Source organism: Belonocnema kinseyi, chromosome 2 (genome assembly GCF_010883055.1).
Source record: "Belonocnema kinseyi isolate 2016_QV_RU_SX_M_011 chromosome 2, B_treatae_v1, whole genome shotgun sequence".
NCBI classification, from domain to species: Eukaryota; Metazoa; Arthropoda; class Insecta; order Hymenoptera; family Cynipidae; genus Belonocnema; species Belonocnema kinseyi.
The window spans coordinates 158,186,912-158,207,478 of record NC_046658.1 but is presented as its reverse complement, the minus strand read 5'-3'; the positions used below and the strand labels follow the sequence as shown (position 1 = coordinate 158,207,478).

The following is a 20,567-nucleotide window of genomic DNA, read 5'->3' as shown; positions in this document are numbered from 1 at the left end:
TAATAATCGTGACCATAGCGGGGCCTGTCGTCCCAATCACCGCGCATTCTCTTCATTGGTGGTGCCATTTCCTGGGAACGAGCGGGACTGTAACGGTCCCGACTTCCGCCCCCACCGCCCCCACGATACTCACGATAATCTGGCCTTTGTCTAGGTCGGCTCGACCATTCTCTGGAAAAATCATTCATCACAACATTCAGAGAGTGCAACGTCAACTTTCAACAATAACATGACAATATTGGCACACTGGAAAATTCTCGAATAAAAAAAAAAAAACAAAAAAAAAAAAAATACCCGTAAAATATGAAATGTAAAAATCCGGAATTAAAAAATACGAGAACTAGAAAATTTCCGAGTTTAAACAACTAAACAATTTTTTTTATTTACTAAATGATTTACGTGTTAAATATAAAATAATGAAATATTTTTATGGAACGACTGAAATATCCTGAAAAATAAAATATCCGAAATTGCCGAAATATAAATATTCTTGAATAATAAAATTTCCCAGCAGTTGTTTATTATTCGGCATTATTACAAACTGTCGAATTTTCGAATTCGGCAATATTATAAAGTATTTGTAAATGTTATTATTTGGGTATTTTATTATTCGATAATTTTACAATTTTGGTAATTTTATTTTTCGACATTTTTCAGACGTCCCATACCCATTTTTTTTTTTTTTTTTTTTTTAAATAATCATATTTACTAAAAAAAAATTATCTAGTTGGAATTATGTATAATTGAGTAATATTATAAATTGCTGGGAATGTTATTATTCGGGAATTTTCTAATTCAGAAAAATTACAAACTATTGGGAAATTTTATTGTTTGGGTATTTTCTAATTCGGGATTTTTCAGTGTTTCCATAAAAATATTTTATTATTTTATGTTGACAAGTAAATCATATTTAGTAAAAAAAAAACAACAATTTTTTTGTTTAATATCAGAAATTTTCTAGTTTGGATATTTTATAAATCGGGTAGTTCTAAATTCAATAATATTATAAGCTGGATTTTTGAAAATTAAGAACAAATTTTAAGAGAATATTTGAAAATATTTAAAAACAAATTTTGATAATTAGATAATAGAAAAATTATTACTTCAAAAAAATCGAGTTTAAAAAATTTTTCAAGTTTTGAAAATATTTTTTATTATGAAAAATTAATTTGAAGAGGAGATTTGAAAATGATTAGAAACGAATCTTAAGTTGCACGATTTAAAAAAAAACCGATACGAAATGTATATTTTTAACGATTATTAACAAAAAAATATTTTTTATTTTGCACAATTAATTCCATGAGAACATTGAAAAAGATTTTAAAAGATTTCCACAATTGTCCAAAAAGAATATACTAAACAAAATTTTCTAGTTTTGATTATTTATAATTCAGTAATAAACTGAATTTTTGAAAATTAAGAACAAATTTTATGAAAATATTTGAAAATATTTTCAAAAAAGAATCTGCAAGATTTTAAAACGCATTTTTTTAATTTTGCAGGATTTTTTTTTAACTTCAAGAGAAAAAGAATCTACTAAAAAAAATTATAATTCATTAATATTATAAATTTTCCAATTCAGCAAAATTGTGAACTAATGGGAAATTTTGTTAATTCGGGATTTTTACATTTCTGGATTTTTTAATGTTTCCATAAAAATATTTTATTATTTTATCTTGACTGGAAATTTTATAAATTATTTTATAAATCGGGAATTTTCAAATTAGGTAATATTATAAACTGTCGGGAATTTTCTTATTCGGCAATATTATTATATTATTATATCGAGAGAATTATAAAATACCCAGATAATAAAATTCGTAAATATTTTACAATATTACCTAATTTGGAAACTTCCGATAGAAAATTGCGGAATTATAAAATATCTAAACTAGAAAATTTCCGAATTCAAAAAACTAAAAAAATTGTTTTTTGTTTTATTTTTGTTATTACTAAATACGATTTACTTTTTAAACATAAAATAATAAAATATTTTTATGAAACAACTGAAATATCCCGAAAAATAAAACATCCGAAATTATGAAATTGCTGAAATATAAAAATTCCGAATTAGAAAATAGTCGAATAATAAAATTTTCCAATAGTTAATAATTTTGCCGAATTGGAAAAATTCCGAATAATAAAATTTCCAACAGTTTATAATATTACTGAATTCAGAGATTCCCAACAGAAGATTGCCGAATTATAAAATATCCAATCTAGACACTTTTCGAATTTAAACTAAAATTTTTTTTACTAAATATCATTTATTAATTAAAAATGAAATAATAAAATATTTTTATGAGATGACTGAAAAATGCCAAAAAAATAAATTCCTCGAAACTGTAACATTCTCGATTAATAAAATACCAAATCATGAAATTGCAAAAGTAAAACAATCCAGAATTAGAAAATAACCTAAATAGTTTATAATATTGACGAATTGGAAAATTCCTGAATTTAAACTACTAAGAAAATGTTTTTTTTTTACTACATATGATTTACTTTTAAAAAATGAAAAAAATATTTTTAAATATAAATAAATATTATATAAATATAAATATTAAAAAATATATATTTTTTATTATTTTATTTTGAATAAAAAAATCATATTTAGTAAAAAAAAATTTTAGTTGACTAAATTAGCTAATTTTATGTCGGTAATATCTAAATTCAGTAATATTATAAACTATTGGAAATTTTATTATTTGGGAAATTTGCAATTCGGCCAAATTATAAACTATTGGGGAATTTTATTATTCGGCAATTTTATTTTTCGGGATTTTTTAGTCATTGCGTAAAAATATGTTATTATTTTATGTTTAAAAAGTAAATCATATTAAGTAATAACAAAAAATTTTTTTTTCAGTTGTTTAAATTCGTAAATTTTTGTAGTTTGCATATTTTACAATCGATATAATCATATAATAATATTGCCGAATTGAAAAATTCCCGACAGTTTATAATATTATCGAATTTGGAAATACCACAATAATAAAATAATGAAATATTTTTTATCGAAACACGGAAAAATCCCGAAAAATAATATCCCAGAAAAATAAAATACACGAAATTATGAAATTGCCGAAATAAAAAAATCCCAACAATTTATAATATTACTGAATTATAAATAATCCAAACTAGAATTTTTTTTGTAAATATGATTACCTTATTAAAAATAAAGTAATACAAAACTGTTATGGCACGGCTAAAAAATATCGCAAAATAAAATTTCTAAAACTTTTATCAAAATTTGTTTTTAAATATTTTGAAATATACTCTTAAAATTAGTTTTTCAAACAAAAAAAGAAAATACATATATTTTTTTCTACGAATCTCAAGAAATTTTTATCATCTTAAAATCTTTCAAAATTATGCAGAAGCTTCTAAATTTGACTTCAAAATCTTTACAATTCTAAAATCTGTTTACAATTTTAGGAAGTTTTAAAATCTTGTAGATTCTTTTTTGAAAATCTTTTCAAATATTCTCATAAAATTCATTTTTTGAAATAAAATTTGTTCTTATCTTTCAAAATCCACATTTTCTTTAAAATTTTTTTATATCTTTTCAAGTTTTAAAATTACTTGAAATTTCTCTAAACTAATAATTCTTAAATTGTTATATAATCACAAAATTTTTTTTTATCTTAAAACATTTCAAAATTCTTAAAAAGATTCAAAAATTTATTTTAGAACCTCCAAAAATCTCCACTTTCTTTTACACAAGTTGAAATATTTTCAAGTGTTGAATTAACTCTCTGAAATTTTAACGATTCAAGACTTTTTATTTCAAACAATTCAGTTTCAAATCATATATTTTTGTATATTTGATTGATAGTTCTTTTATTCAATAATAAAAAGTAAAATAATGTTAAATATTCAAATATTGTTCGTTTTCTTAATTCATTTTTTTTAAATTTGTTACAAATTTAATATTTTAGAATCAAACAATATTTGAATATAATTTGCAATTCAATAAAAATGTTTAATTTCGAATCTATTAATTTGAAATTATTTAAAAATTAAAAACATGCTAAATTCTGTAAATTATTTAATTTTGAACCAATTCAGAATCATCTTCTAAAATCAATTATTGCTGAGCTTTTAATACTCGAGAACTGCAGATCAATCTTAAAAATAACTAATATTTTTTTTCGCCCCAAAATTTTCAATTTTCAATTATTTAATTTTTTAAAACAGCATTTTACATTTATTTTAAAAATTGCACGCTGAAAAATGAAGAACTAAAATGAATTTTTTTAAAAGTAGTTGAATTTAACAAAAAAATGAATTCTTGGCGAAAAAAATAATAGTTGACATTTTAAGCAAAAAAGATTTTAATTGTTAATCAAAAACAATTGAATGCAGCCAAAAAGATAAATTTCCAAATAAAATATATTTTTTAGTTGACAGAGAAAAAATATTTCAACCAAACTCTTAAATTTTTAAGCAAAAGATGAATTTCCATCCAGAAATAGAAGTTCAATTTTTAGTTAAAAAAAAAACAATTTAAAAATAATAATTTGGATACATTTTTGAAAAAATCTTCTGAATTAAACAAAAAATTCTTCACATTTCCAGGTTTTTAAAGGCATATTAAAATTGCAATACAATCTCATTTTCCAGGTGAGCCTTGCAATATCAACATATATTCTATATTAAAAAAGTTTAATCATAAAAATTTAAACACAAAAAAAACAACTTCATACCAATCATTTTAATTAAAAAACTCATCTATTTTAGTAGAAACTGCATCTTTTTTAAAAGAAAAATGCAATTGTTTGGTTGAAAATTGAACAATTTTGTTTAAAAAATCATCCTTTTCGGTTGAAAATTATACTGTTTAGTTAAAAATTTAACTATTTTGTTGAAAATTTACTTTGTTTAAATTCATATTTTGGTGTTGAAAAATCAACTGAATTCTTTTTTAGGTAAGAATTCAACTTTTAACAAAATTTTCTTTTTGATTTGAAAATGTATCTATTTTAGTGGAAACTGCATCTTTTTAAAATAAAAAAATACAATTGTTTGGTTGAAAATTGAACAATTTTGTTTAAAAAATCATCCTTTTCGGTTGAAAATTATACTGTTTAGTTAAAAATTTACTTTGTTTAAATTCATATTTTGGTGTTAAAAAGTCGAATGAATTCTTTTTTAGGTAAAAATTCAACTTTTTCTTTTTTAATTTGTCTTTTTGATTTGAAAATCTATCTGTTTTTAGTAGAAATTTCAATTTTCTTGGATGAAAATACAAGTCATTCAACGATTCAAAGATTCAACAATTCTGTTAAAAAATAATCCCTGTTTGGTTGGAAATTCAACTATTTGTTTGAAAATTTCTGTTTTTATTTTAAAAATATATCTATTTTAGTGGAAACTGCATCTTTTAAAAAAAATGCAACTGTTTGGTTTAAAATTCAACAATTTTGTTTAAAAAATCATCCTTTTCGGTTGAAAACGATACTGTTTAGTTAAAAATTTGACTATTTTGAAGAAAATTTACTCATTCAAAATTCATATTTTGGTGTTGAAAAGTCGAAATTTTTTGTCGAAGTTTCATATTTTAAGTAGAAAATTCATCTCTTCAATTGAAAGTTTAATTATCTTGTTGAAAACTGATCTTTCTCAATACAAAAATCAACTTATTGGGTAAAAAATGAACTATTTTGTTGAAAAGAATTTTTTTATCGCTGAAAATTCATATTTTCTGGTTAGAAAATTCCATTTTCTAAAAAAAATTCGCCTTGTCTTGAAGATTTAAAAACTTAAAAAATATATGAAATTTCATCTTTTTTGGTTGAAATATCAACTATTACATTTTTTGTTGGGAATCGTGATTTTAGGTTGAAAATGTAATTTTTTTTCGAAAATGTATTCATTTGGTTAAAAATTCAGATATGTTGTTCAATATTTATATTGTATGGTAGAAAAGTCATTTTCTTGTTGTCTAAGATAAATAAGTAAATTTGAAAATTTTTTTTTTATCTGAAATGCTAATGGTCAGGAAAAATAAAAAAATTGTTAATTAAAGGTAAATTCCCTAAAATACATTTATGAAAATCTCACCTTCTAAAGGAAACGAATCCAATAACAGAAGGAAGGAGAGGAGGAGGAAGAGGAGGAGGAGGAGGAGGAGGAGGAAGGGATGAATAGAAGGAACGCGGAGATCTATCAACTTGTCTTTGATATTTCTTCCTGGAAGTTAAGCAGGATTTGGAAGGTACCATTATCAAATCTGTATACCTAAATGAATTTCAAAATTATTGATTTTTTTTATTCTTAAAACTACTTATTGAAAATATAAACCCAATTTCATCAAGGTTATTAAAATAATAAATTAGCCGCTCACCTATCAACCCAATCGTCACGTCTTCGATCATCTCTACGACCTTCTCTGGAATAAGATTCTGTCCTTTCTCCTCGAAATTTGTCTCTTCTTTTCCGATCGTATTCGTCATCTGAGTCTGCCATCGTAGATATATTACGACTCTCTTAAATTATAGAAAATACATTTTCAGGATGGCTAAAAAACTTTAATTTTTTAAATTCCCTGATTTTTCAAATATATTTTTTACAATTCGCTAGAATTTATTGGGAATTCAACCTGATTTCTTATTAATTTATCCTGAATTCTTTTGCATTTTTTCACAATTAAAAAAAAAATCAATATTAAACAAGTATTAATTCTAGACCAGTAGACAAAAACAAATTAAAATCGCTTTTAGCTTTTGTTTAATTCATTCTGTAGTCTTTTAAACTCATCTTGGATTCCTAAAATTTTTATTCAATTCTTTTGATTTTTTCTAAACTCATTTCAAACTTACTGATTTTAAAATAATCATTTATAATTCTTTTATAAATTTCTTTTAGTCACTTAAAAATAATGGATTAAAATTTTTGCAGTAAATTATATATGTATGTAAATATTACATAAATTTTTTATAAACAGAATATAACAAATTTTATTATTATTATCAAGTGCGTAACTTTTAACCGAAAAAGTGAAGAATTTTAAATTGAATAGAAGTCAAATGAATTGTAATTTTATTCAATCCAAAAACTCTATTGTTTTCATTAAAATTGGATAAAATTTAAAGAATTAAAAAAAAAAATGCGAAGAATTCTATGATATTAATAAAAATTCAATAGGAATTAAACAACAATTCAAATCCTCGAGAATCTAATAAAATCCCTTGGAATATTTTAAAACTCCCTTAAAAATGTCAAATCCTTTGACATATTCTGAAATACTTTGACATTTTTTAAAGCTCTTGAACATCCATAGAATTTTTTAAAATACCCTAAATTTTTTTAATCCTTTGAAATCACTTGAAATCTATTAAGAAGCACATTTTTCTATCGTTTAAATAAAGATAAAAATGAATTTATTTTATTTATATATTTATATATATATATTATTTATTTAAATATTTTTATGAATGGAATACAAAAAATTTTAATTTATTATTCTCAAGTAACGTATTTTAAATTGAAAACAAGTCAAATAAATTGTATTTTTTTTTAAATCTAAAAAACTATTGCTTTCAGTGAAATTGGATAAAAAGTAGACAATTTTAAAAGAAATGCGAAAAATTCGATATTATTAAAAATTCAAGACGAATAAAACAAACATTCAAGAGAGGTGAAAACAATTCAGAAATATTACAAAACTCATTAAATTCAGTCAGTTTAAAATGAGTTTAGAAAAATTCAGGATTAAAAAAAAATTTTTTTTTATTAATTCCAAAGAATTCAAAAAAATTCAGGTTAAAATAACATTTCGGAGTAAATGGAAAATTTATTAAAATAGTTTGAGGGTTTTTCAGATCCCTTAAAATCATTTAAATCCTCGAAAATCTGGTAAATTCCTTTGGAATATATTTAAACTCCTTAAAATATTTCAAATCCTTTGAAATATTCTGAAACAACTTGACGTTTTTAAAGCTCTTGGACATCTTTGGAATTTTTAAAAATAACGTAAAAATTTTTTAATCCATTGGAATCACTTGAAATCTATTAAGAAACAAGTTTTTCTATCGTTTAAATAAAGATAAAAATTCTATGATATTAATAAATTTCAAGAAGTATTAAACAAAAATTCAAGAGAAATGAAAACAATTCAGAAATATTACAAAACTCATTAAATTCAGTCAGTTTGAAATGAGTTTAGAAAAATGCAGGATGATTAAAAAAATGTTTTAAAAAATTCCAAAGAATTCAAAAAAATTCAGGATGAAATAATAAGATTTTCGGAGTGAATGGAAAATTTATTAAAATAGTTTGAGGGTTTTTAAGATCCCTTAAAATCATTTAAATCCTCGAAAATCTGGTAAATTCCTTTGGAATATTTTTAAACTCCTTAAAATATTTCAAATCCTTTGAAATATTCTGAAACAACTTGACGTTTTTTAAAGCTCTTGAACATCTTTGGAATTTTTAAAAATACCGTAAATTTTTTTAATCCATTGGAATCACTTGAAATCTATTAAGAAACAAGTTTTTCTATCGTTCAAATAAAAAAAAATTCTATGATATTAATAAATTTCAAGAAGTATTAAACAAAAATTCAAGAGAAGTGAAAACAATCCCTTAAAATCATTCAAATCCTCGAGATTCTTATAAAATCCCTTGGAATCTTTTTAAATTCCCTAAAATATTTCAAATCCTTTGAAATATTCTGAAGTACCTGGGAATGTTTCAAGGCTCTCGAAAACTCCATGGAATTTTTTTTAAAACCTTAAAATCTTTAAAGGCGAAGAAAAGAGCGCTTTAAAATTCCATCGAATTTTTAAAAATAGCTTAAAATCTTGTCGGGCCTCTAAAATCGTTCCATACCTTCCGAAGTTCTTTATAACCGCCTAAAATCGAGCATTAAATTATTATTTTAAATCCATTAAAATCTTTGGATATACCTTGAAATCTTTATAACCTCATAAAAATAGAGTGGAATCGTTAAAAATACCCAAAGATATTTAAAATAGTTTAAAATCTTTTAAAATGTTTTACATCTCTTGATAACCTCTTGAATTTTTAAAATAGTCTAGAAATTTTTTTAATTACCTGGAAGTCTAAATCCTTTAAAACTTTTTAAAGATAAAAAATGTATTTAAATCTTTTGAAATACGCTAAAATATTTCAAAACATTTAGAATTACTTGGAATTTTTAAAATATATATTAAATTTTATATTTAAAATCCCTTGAACATTTTTATAGCTCTTGAAAATTCTTTTTAATATTTAAAAATACTCTAAAATCTTTGAAATTCTTTGAGAAACTTTTAAAAATAGTTTTAATTTTTTAGAAATTTCCTTGGAATATGAAAAATTTTCTAAAACCTGTAAAATCCATCGAATGTATTGAAATAACATTTTAAAATCTTGCGGAATTACATGAAAACTGATATTTCTTGGAATCCTGGAAAATTTATTAAAATACCTTCAAAGATTTTGAAATACCTTAAAATCGTTTAAATCCTCGGAAATTTTATAAAATACCTTCGTTTCTTTTCAAATCCCTTGGAATATCAAAAGTACTCTAAAATTTTTTAAATTATTGAAATATCGACAGAAATTATCCCTAAAAATTATTTATATCAATTGCAAATTCCTAAAATCAATTTAAAAAAAAAAGGATTCCTTTGAATCTTTTTAAGTATACTAGAATATTTTTTAAACTTTTAAATTCTCTTGCAATTTTGTAATGCTCTTGAAAATTCCTTACAATTTTTAATATTCAAAATATCTTAAAATATTTCTAATATTTTGAAATAATCTGAAATGCCTGTTAAAATTTTAAACCTCGTGAAAATTAGTTGAAATGTTTTAAAATACCTGAAAATAAAGTCCTTTAAATTATCGAAATAAATTTAAAATTCATTGAAATATTTTTAATATCCTTAAGCATTTTAAAATCTGCTTAGATCTCTTGACATTTTTTTAAAGCGCTAGAAAACTCCTTAGAATTTTTGATTTAAAAATAGTCTAAAATATTTATAATCTTTTAAAATAATCTGAAATATCTTGGTAATTTTGTAACACCTTGAAAATGCCTTTAAATTACTGAAATAAATTACAAATTCCTTAGAATATTTTTGAATATCCGAAAATATTAAAAATCTTTTGGATTTTCTCGATATTTTTTAAAGCTCTTGAAAATTCCTTACAATTTTTAATATTCAAAATATCTTAAAATATTTCTAATCTTTTGAAATAATCTGAAATGCCTGGAAAATTGGTAAACCTCTTAAATATTCTTTGGAATGTTAAAAAATTTCCGAAAATCTTTAAAGTAATTTGAAATTCCTTGAAATGAAAAATGAATTAAAAATTCATCCGAATCTTTTTAAATACCCTTCAATCTTTTTAATTCTTTTGATATTTTCTGAAACTCTTGAAAACTACTTTGAATTTTTAGTTTAAGAATATCCTTAAATAATTATGATCTTTTGAAATAATCTGAAATAGTTTGGACATTTTTTAACATCTTGAAAATTCTTTGGAATATTTAATTTACCCGAAAATTTTTAATGTCCCTTGAAATTAGTTTAAATTATTTAAATCAATTGAAGATTCTTTGTAATCGTTTTAAATATCCTAAAATATTTTTTAATCTTTTTAATTCCCTTGATATTTTTTAAAGTTCTTGAAAATTCCTTAGAATTTTGAATTTAAAAATTTCCTAAAATATTTATAAACTTTCGAAACGCATTGAAAATTCTTTAAATTTCTTTGGAATGTTTAAAAATACACGAAAATCTTTAGTCGTTTGAGATTCCTTTAAATTACTGAAATAAAATTTTAATTCCTTGGAATATTTTTAAATAACGTAAAATCTTTGGAATTTTCTTAACATTTTTTAAAGTTTGTGAAAATTCATTAGAATTTCTAATTTAAAAATATCCTAAAATATTTTTAATCTTTTAAAATAATCTGAAATACCCAGGCAATTTTTGAACATCAGAAAAGTTCTTTGGAATGTTTGAAAATACTCGAAAATCTCTAAAAGTCCTTTGAAATTACTTTAAATTACTGAAATAAATAAAAAATTCTTTGGAATCTTCTTAAATATCTTAAAATATTTGAAAATATTTACTAAAGATATCCTAAAATATTTCTAATCCTTTAAAATTTTTAATTCCCTTGATATTTATTAAAGTTCTTGAAAATTCCTTAGAATTTTTAATTAAAAAAAAAAAACTAAAATATTTATAATCTTTTGAAATACCTTGGAAATTTGTTAAAATCTTGAAAAATCTTTAGAATGTTTAAAAGTACACGAATATTTTTTAAGTCCTTTGAAATTCCTTTAAATTACTGGAATGAATTAAAAATTCCTTGGAATCTTTTTAATTCTCCTAAAATCTTTTGAATCCTATTGACATTTTAAAAATTTTTTGAATTTTTTTTAGAATTTTTAATTTTAAATTATTCAAATAAAAAGTTAATCCAGATTGCTAGAAAAATAACTTTAAAAAACGTAAAATTGGAGAAAATCGTAGAAAATATACTTTGAAAAATTATTTGTTTACCATTTTTTTAAATAAAATTACTAAAATAAATTAAAAATTCCTTGAAACCTTTCAATTCTCCTAAAATCTTCTGAATTCTCTTGACATTTTAAAAAGTTTTTCAGAATTCTTTAGAATTTTTAATTTAAAAATATCCTAAATTATTTTTAATCTTTAAAAATAATCTGAAATACATTGGAATTTTTTTTAATTCTTTGAAATTACTGATATAGACTAAAAATTCCTTGGAATCTTTTTCGTGTTTTGTTCTTTTTGTTTTTTTGTAGAAATCATACTTGCAACAAATTATTTGTTTATAATTTTTTTTTATAAAACTACTGAAATAAATTTTAAATTCCTGGAAATCTTTTGAATTCTCTTGAAATTTTTCAACATTAAATTTTAAAAAACGTAAAATTGTAAAAAATCTCAGTTAAAACATACTCTCAACAAATTATTTGTTAATAAAATTACTGACATAAATTTAAAACTCCTTGGAATCTTTTCAATTCTCTTAAAATCTTTTTAATGCTCTTGACATTTTTTAAAGTTTTCGAAAATTCTTTGGAACTTTTAATTTAAAATTATCCAAATTTCTTGCAATATAACTTTAAAAATGTAAGATTGTAAAAACTTGTAGAAAACACGCTTTCAACAAATTATTTGTTTATATTTTTGTAAATAAAATGTTTAATTCCTTGTAATTTTGAATTCTCCTAAAATTTTTTGAATTCTCTTGAAATTTTTTCAAAATTCTTTAGAATTTTTAATTTAAAAATATCTTAAAATATGTCTTTATCTTTAAAAATAATCTGAAATACCTTGGAAAATTTTTAACATCCTTTGAAATTACTGAAAGTTTTTGAAAATTCCTTAGAATTTTTAATTTAAAAAACGTAAAATTGTAGAAACTCGTAGAAAACACACTCTAATCAAATTATTTGTTTATAAAATTACTGAAATAAATTAAAAATTCCTTGGAATCTTTTTAATTCTCATAAAATCTTATGAATTTTCTTGAAATTTTTTTAAATAAAAAAAAAATAAAAATTTTATTCTAAAAATATCCTAAAATTTTTTTAACATCCTTTGAAATTTCTGAAAGTTTTTGAGAATACTTTAGAATTTTTTATTTAAAAAAACGTAAAATTGTAGAAACTCGTAGAAAACATACTCTAATCAAATTATTTGTTTATAAAATTACTGAAATAAATTTAAAATTCCTTGGAATCTTTTTAATTCTCATAAAATCTTATGAATTTTCTTGAAATTTTTTAATTAAAAAAAAAAAAATAATAAAAATTTTATTCTAAAAATATCCTAAAATTTTTTAACATCCTTTGAAATTACTGAAAGTTTTTGAGAATACTTTAGAATTTTTTATTTAAAAAAACGTAAAATTGTAGAAACTCGTAGAAAACATACTCTAATCAAATTATTTGTTTATAAAATTACTGAAATAAATTAAAAATTCCTTGGAATCTTTTTAATTCTCATAAAATCTTATGAATTTTCTTGAAATTTTTTAATTAAAAAAAAAAATAATAAAAATTTTATTCTAAAAATATCCTAAAATTTTTTAACATCCTTTGAAATTACTGAAAGTTTTTGAGAATACTTTAGAATTTTTTATTTAAAAAAACGTAAAATTGTAGAAACTCGTAGAAAACATACTCTAATCAAATTATTTGTTTATAAAATTACTGAAATATATTAAAAAATACTTGGAATCTTTTTAATTCTCATAAAATCTTATGAATTTTCTTGAAATTTTTTTAAATAAAAAAAAAAATTTTATTCTAAAAATATCTTAAAATTTTTAACATCCTTTGATATTATTGAAATAGATTAAAAATTCCTTGGAATCTTCTCAAATGTTTTAAGCATTTGATAAATCTTGTAAATTCCCTTAACATTTTTTAAAGCTCTCATTCTCATTAGAAATTCGCGAAAATAAAGATCTTTCAAACCAAAGTCGGCCTTTACACCATACTTAAGCTACCGGCTTCTGTTTAGAATACGTGGAAAATTTCTCACATATTTAAAAATTGAAATTAAAATACAATGCGTGAATAAATCATTTGTCAAGTTTCCGGTTGTTATTAAATCGATTTCAACTGATAATCAGTCATCAGATATTATGCCGACAGCCTCGATTTTACAGTCTGATAAAAATAACGGGAAACTCGCCAATTAGACATCGGTGTGACGGTGACCTGAACACCCTGAACGACCGCGACCGAACAACCTAACCTTCAAAGGCGAAGCGTCAACTCTCTTTTTGGGGTTAGTTTTCCTTCTCCAGCTATTTTATCAGCAGGTGTAAGAGAGAATGAAGCTAGAACACCCGAAAATTTTAGAAAAAGGATACTTTTTAAGGCCTTTTGCACTTAATAAATGATATGTCCCGAAAATATTTGGCGGCTACGACCACGATGCAATATAGGCAACAATTACAAATGAGATATTTAATTACCAATCAATGAATGGAAATGCAGGCTTTAAGTATCAACCGACAGAGAAACTTTCAGATTTGATTTTGGGATTTACAATATGTTCAAAATTACACTCACCCTTTGACACTTTAATTTTGCCAAAAGAAAGCAGACTTTAGGAAACACTGAGCAACACTGACACTGACAAACACACTGACACGATGACACTCTGTCAGAGATAGCCAGTTACAGAAAATCACCGAATTGCGTCTTGAGGACTCTGCGATCGGTTTAAAAAAGGCGCGAGAATTTTAAATGACCGATTTGGACGACACTAGTTTTTAAAAAACTAATAAGATTTCTAAGAGAGTCATCGGGTCTGATTTTTAATTAGATCTTTATTTTATTTATAAATAAACAAATATCACCTTAAAATAGAAGTTTTTTAAATTTGACGTTCTCGGTTCTAGTCCATAACAGGAAAATGGTTGAAATCGTTCAACTTTCATAGAGTAACATTAATTAAAGCTGTTCCAATATTATATAATAAACAAAAATTGTATGGAAAAATTATTTTTCGGAAGAATGTTTTCTACGATTTTCCATAAGTCTACATTTTTTAAAGTTCTATTTCAAGATATTCACATAAAAACAATATAATGATGAAGAAATTTCTTCTTGAGATTATTATTGTTTATATTATAAACAAATTTAAGAAACAAATTAGATGTCCATTTTTTAATTAGGAACTTTATGATAATTTTAGCAAAATGCATAATTTTTTAAACCAATTTTATAATTCTTTTAACAGATGCATTATTCGGGTATCTGTCTACGAAAAAAAAATTGATGTCAAATTTTTTAATTAGGATCTTGATAATAAATTACATTTTCTATCTGTCGATGGAAAAATAAAATTTTTTTCGATATCAGTATTTGTAATTTGTAACTTAATGATAATTTAATTAACATTAATACTTAGTTGATAAATTATCTAATGTTTTAAATAAACTTAATAAACATATGTATTCGACTGACATCGAAAACAAACTTTCCATGGACAGATTCCCGAATAATGCATTTCTTTATTATTATTTTTTTTAATATAAAATTTATCAACTGATTATAAAGTTTACTGAAATTATCATGACGTTCTAAATTAAAAACACTGACATAAAAAAAAACGAATTTTCCCGTTCACAGATGCCCGAATAATGCATTTGTTTTTTAAAAATCATAAAATTAAAGTTGAAAAGTCGAATATCGAAAAAAGAATTTCCGTTGATAGATGTCCCAATAATGCATTTGTTTAATAAATTTGTTTGAAAAAATTATCAATTTTGCTGAAATTATCATGAAGTTCCTAATTGAAAAAGTTGAAATCGAAAAAACGAATTTTTCTGCAAAAAAATGCCTTATTAATAAATTAGTTTATTAAATCTGTTTTAAAAAATCCTAAAATTCATCAACCAATTATGAATGTTACTGAAATTGTCATAAAGTTCCCTATAGAAAGAACTGGCTTTGAAAAAAACGATTTTTTCTCCCGACAAATGCCGAATGATGCATTTGTTTATTTAATTTGTTTTAAAAAATCATTATGATACAAAAATTGTGAAATTTTATAAAATTATCATAAAATTTCTAATTTAAAAAGTTTAAATAAAAAAACGATTGTTCCTGTCTAAAAATGTCTGATTAATGCGCTTTTTTATTAAATTTTTAAATAATAATAATAACAATAATAAGCTAAAGAAGACATTTATTCATCGTTATATTGTGTTTAAAGAAATTGCTTGCAATATAACTTTAAAAACATAAAATTATGGAAAATCGTAGAAAACAGTCTTTCAACAAATAATTTGTTAATACAATTTGTTCAAATTGTCGAATCTTTGTTAAATTTTTACTTAGAGCGAGGTAATAATTAATGAAATTTAACAAGACTAATTTTTTTAACAAAATTATCATTGTCTATCGTATCTAGTTTTCACTAACTAGGGATTAGTTATTGTAATTTAACAATCGCAATTGTTTAAAAAATTAAATATTGTTTATAACTATCTTCTGTTAGATAATTGTTAGAAAATCGCAGGTTTTTCGAATTTTTCATCTTATTTTAAACTTTTTATTAGATTGGAGTAATAATTAATTCAGTTTAACCAACATTATTGTTTCAACAATTGATTATTATTTTAAATAATTTTTTTCGTTTAATAATGCTAGAAAGTTTCATTTTTTTCTGAATCTGTCCACTGTTTGTCAACTTTTCAATTAGAGAAAAATAATAATTTGTAAAAATCAATAAACATAATTGTTCGAACAATATATTATTGTTTATAATAATCTTCTTTTATATTATTACTAGAAAGTTCCGATTTTTCTAATATATTCAGCTTTTTTCTGACTTTTGAGAGAGGAAAAATACTAAATATTATTAATAATTATTATTTAAATAAAAAGGAAGTCATTGAATACTTCAAGGAAAATTAACATTTAATAGAATCCATAAACACAATTTTAACAAATTTTCAAATGTCTGTTTTATTTCAGAAAAATATATTCACAAAAAAGAAAGAGATTGTTTAAAAAAATATAAATAAAAAGCCAAAGCAAAGTAAAAAAATTACAAAAAAACCGCAGTCTCTAGCAATTATATAAGAGGAGATAGTTGTAACCGATACTAAATAGTTTAAACAATTATGTGTGTAAGTAAAAAGTGGACAAAAAGTTCAAATTTTCACAAAAAAACAGAACTAAAAAATATAGCAATAGAGAGAAGAGAGTTATGAACAATTAAAATTTGTTTAAACAATAATTTTTGCTATAATGCATTAATTTTTGTCTCGTTCTAAGTGAAGAGTTACAAGAAAATGTATTAAAATATTAAAAAGTTTTAAATTATTTCTTAATCTTTTTAAATTTCTAACTATTGCTTAAAATTATTCAAATCTTTTACTAAAATTTTGTAATCTTGGAAAATTGAAAAATTTTCTATTAAATTGTTTTTCAAAATTTAAGGAATCAATTCGAAATGTTTTAAAATTCTTCTGAATAATATTTTAAAATTAATTTTATAAACCAATAATCGATTTTAAATTTTCTTAGAAAACTTAAGATATTTTTTTCATTCTCTTAAACTATTTTAAAATTCTTAAAAAGCTTCTTCTTTGGAATCTTCATTCGAAAAAATGATTCAGAATTACAAAAAATTTCCAAAGTTTGAACAAAAGAATCTGGAAGACTTTTAGGCAATTTTTATAATTTTGCAAAATTTTTAAAATTGTAGGAAAAATTTGGATCGTTTCTATGCTTATTTATAAGGTTTAATTGTTCTTTAGAAGTTTTGAAAAGGTTAAAAAATATGTAGTTTAAGACTTGTAAAGATTTTTACAAATTTGTAAAAAGGCTACATTTTTGTAAATTACCAAGAAAAGAAGAAATATTTCAAATGATTTCCTAAAATTTCAAAAAAGAATGTTAAAAGATATCAATACAAAATTATGCAATTTTTCAAGAATATAAAATATTAGAAAGAATTCAAGTAAGTTTAAGAGATCTTTAAAATTTTTGAAAATATTAAAAAATAATGTAATACTTAATTTTTAAGATTTCTAGATAAAAAAAAAAAATGCAGATTTTTTAAGATTCAAATGTTTCAAAATTAACTTTTAAAAAAACATTTGACCTTTTAAAATTCTTAATAAGTTTCAAGATTTTGTACAATAATTAATTAAAGTGATGTAAAAAAGTGTAATTTTTAAATAAAAATTTTGTAATTACAAATGTAACAAAAATTACAGTTTTCACATTGTTGCAATTGGGAAATTATAGTTTTACCCGGGAACAAAAGATTTTTTGAAAGAACAAAATTGGTCAGAAATTTTTTTTTTAATGATCTAGTAATAAATCAATAATTTCTTATAAAAGAAAAACCAAAATGAAAACATTCATTCATTTGCGTGAATATTGTAACCTTGACATTCTATATAATACATACCATGACTATGAACATTGATTGTAGTCTACAATATAATTAGTTATTTATAGTTGCCAATATTAACACGGATCTTCTCTTATATTATTCATGGTCTTCTATAAATATACCATGCATCTTAATAAATTTAATAACATGAAAAAAATTAATCCAACCATAGAAAAAAGTTGATAAATTGACCGAAGTGTCTTGTCCCGAAATTCTGAATGACAAGTCGAATATTTTTCATAAACTTGGCTAGTCGTCTCGAATATTTGGGACGACTAGTCCATCCTCTTTGCTAACTCTCACAATTTTTCGGGACAGCTAGACGCAGCCGTACAAAAATTTTATGAAAAAAAACTTTCTGGACAAAAATTTGTGAAAACAAAATGTAGCAATCAAAATTGTTTGGAAAAATCTTTTTTTAATTTAACGAAAGAACTTGTTTGAAACTAACATTCTAAATTAACTTTTTAAATTATTTTTCTTAAAAAAAAACTTTCGCTGAAACCTCCCCATCACAAATATTCTTCCTCTTACTTCCCCTCCTTAAAAAAATTGACTGATGTGATTTTTCTTTGGTAAACTCTTTTAGTATCTTAAAATGAAGAACAAGTTCGTTCGCCAACCATTTTGGATAAAAATTCGAAAAGTGAGCACATTTTGAATATTTTTAATTAGGAATTTTATGATACTTTTATCAAAATTCATAATTTTTATATTATTATGATGATTTTTTAAACAAATGCATCATTCGGGCATTTGTCGTCAAAAGAAAATCGTTTTTTTTTCAATACAAGTCCTTTCAATTTGGAGTTTCATGACAATTTTAGTAACATTCATAATCAGTTGATAAATTTTACGATCTTTTTAAACAAATTATATAAACGAATGTATTAATAAGGCATTATAGGAAAAAAATTCGTACCTTTCGATTTTAACTTTTTCAATTAGGAACTTCATGAAAAAATTAGCAAAATTTATAACTTTGTGATCAATTTTGTGATTTTTTAAAACAAATTTACTAAACAAATGCATTTTTCGAGCATCCGTGGACGAAACAATTCGTTTTTTTCTATGTCAGTCTTTTTAATGGGGATCTCATGATGATTTCAGAAAAATTCATAATTGGTCGATAAATTTTATATTTTTTTAATAACAAATGCATCATTCGGGCATCTGTCGATGAAAAAAAAAATTTTTTGATACCCTAATAAAAAAAGTTGCCATAGAAAAAAACAAACTTTTCTGTAGACAAATGCCTGATAAATGCATTTGTTGATGAAATTTGTTTAAAGAAATCATAAAATTTATCAACTTATTATGAATGCTGCTAAAATTCTAATAAAGTTCCCAATTGAAAAAACTGGAATTAAAATACCCGAATTTTTCTGCCAAAAAATGCCCGAATAATGTAGTTGTTTAGTAAATTTGTGTTTTAAAAATCATACGATGAATAAACAAATTATGAATTTTGCTAAAATTATCATGAAGTTCCTAATTTATAAAAATGTACATCGAAAAAAATGAATTTTGCTATCGATAAATGCCTTATTACTGCATTTGTTCATTAATTTATTTATAATATAAACAATTATAATTTCAAGAAAAAATTTTTTAAATATAATTTTTGGTGGATTTTTATGCATAAGTTTGTTTTCAAAATTTTGTTTTCAACCATTTTTTTTTAATAATAATAAATATTTTTTTTCAGTTTCGTTTAAGACCTAAATTGACCTCATATTATAGGCTAAAAACCCCTTCCTTGTAGGCGCATGGCGCCTACTTTTACTAATTTTTGAGATTTATTAAAAATTCCCTTTGATCTCTGAAAATACCCGGGAATATTTCAAAATATTCAAAATCTGTTCCTAAGAATTTAAAAAAAGACCCTACCATTTTTTTAATTCCCTTCAATTTTTGGAACATATTGAACATTCATTGGCATATTTGAAAGTGCCTTACAATATTTAAAATTCTTTGAAATCGGGTGAATTTATTGAAATTTATTGAAAATTCTTTACAATTTTTGAAATACCAAAAAACACATTATATCTTTTAAAACACCTTGAATTTATTGAGCTTTCTTGAAAATTTCTTGGAATCTTTGAAAGTAATAAAATACCCAACAATATATTATATCTTTTGAAATATTCTCATTTCACTGAAATCTATTGAATATTCATTAAAATTTTGGAAAATACCCTACAATAATTTGATCATTTTGAAATCCCATCAATTCATTGTATTGTTTTAAAAATTTCTTGGAATCTTTGAAAATACGCAAAAATATATTATATCCTTTGATATCTGTTCAATTAAATGAAATCTATTGAAATTTATTGAAAATTCCCTGGAATCTTTGAAAATACCCTAAAATGTATTATATCCTTTCAAATATGTTCAATATACTGAAATCCATGGAACATTTTTTAGATTTTTTGAAAATACCCTATGATTATTTGAAATACTTTCAATTTTTGATTTATATTGAAATTTACTTATAAACTTTCAAAATACCTTAAAATATTTAAAATTATTTTCAATCTGTTCAATTAATTGTAATCTATTTAATTTTTTTAATATATTGAAAATAATGTGTAATTTTTGAAAATACCAAAATTATATTATATCCTTTATAATTTG

At 22.4% G+C, this 20,567-nt stretch overlaps 1 protein-coding gene across 1 annotated transcript in view; it reads right to left on the bottom strand.

Annotated features, from left to right (window-relative positions):
• The window catches only part of LOC117183046 (serrate RNA effector molecule homolog), a 93,731-nt gene extending 79,557 nt beyond the window's left edge, over positions 1 to 14,174 (bottom strand). Inside the window, exons 1-3 of the mRNA XM_033376199.1 lie at positions 14,081 to 14,174; positions 6,350 to 6,491; positions 4 to 171 (exon numbers count right to left, since the gene is read on the bottom strand). Coding sequence (XP_033232090.1) covers positions 4 to 171; positions 6,350 to 6,471 — 290 coding nt within the window. The 5' untranslated portion in view covers positions 6,472 to 6,491; positions 14,081 to 14,174. The remainder of the gene's footprint in view (positions 1 to 3; positions 172 to 6,349; positions 6,492 to 14,080) is intronic.
• Between the last annotated feature and the right edge of the window lie 6,393 nt (positions 14,175 to 20,567).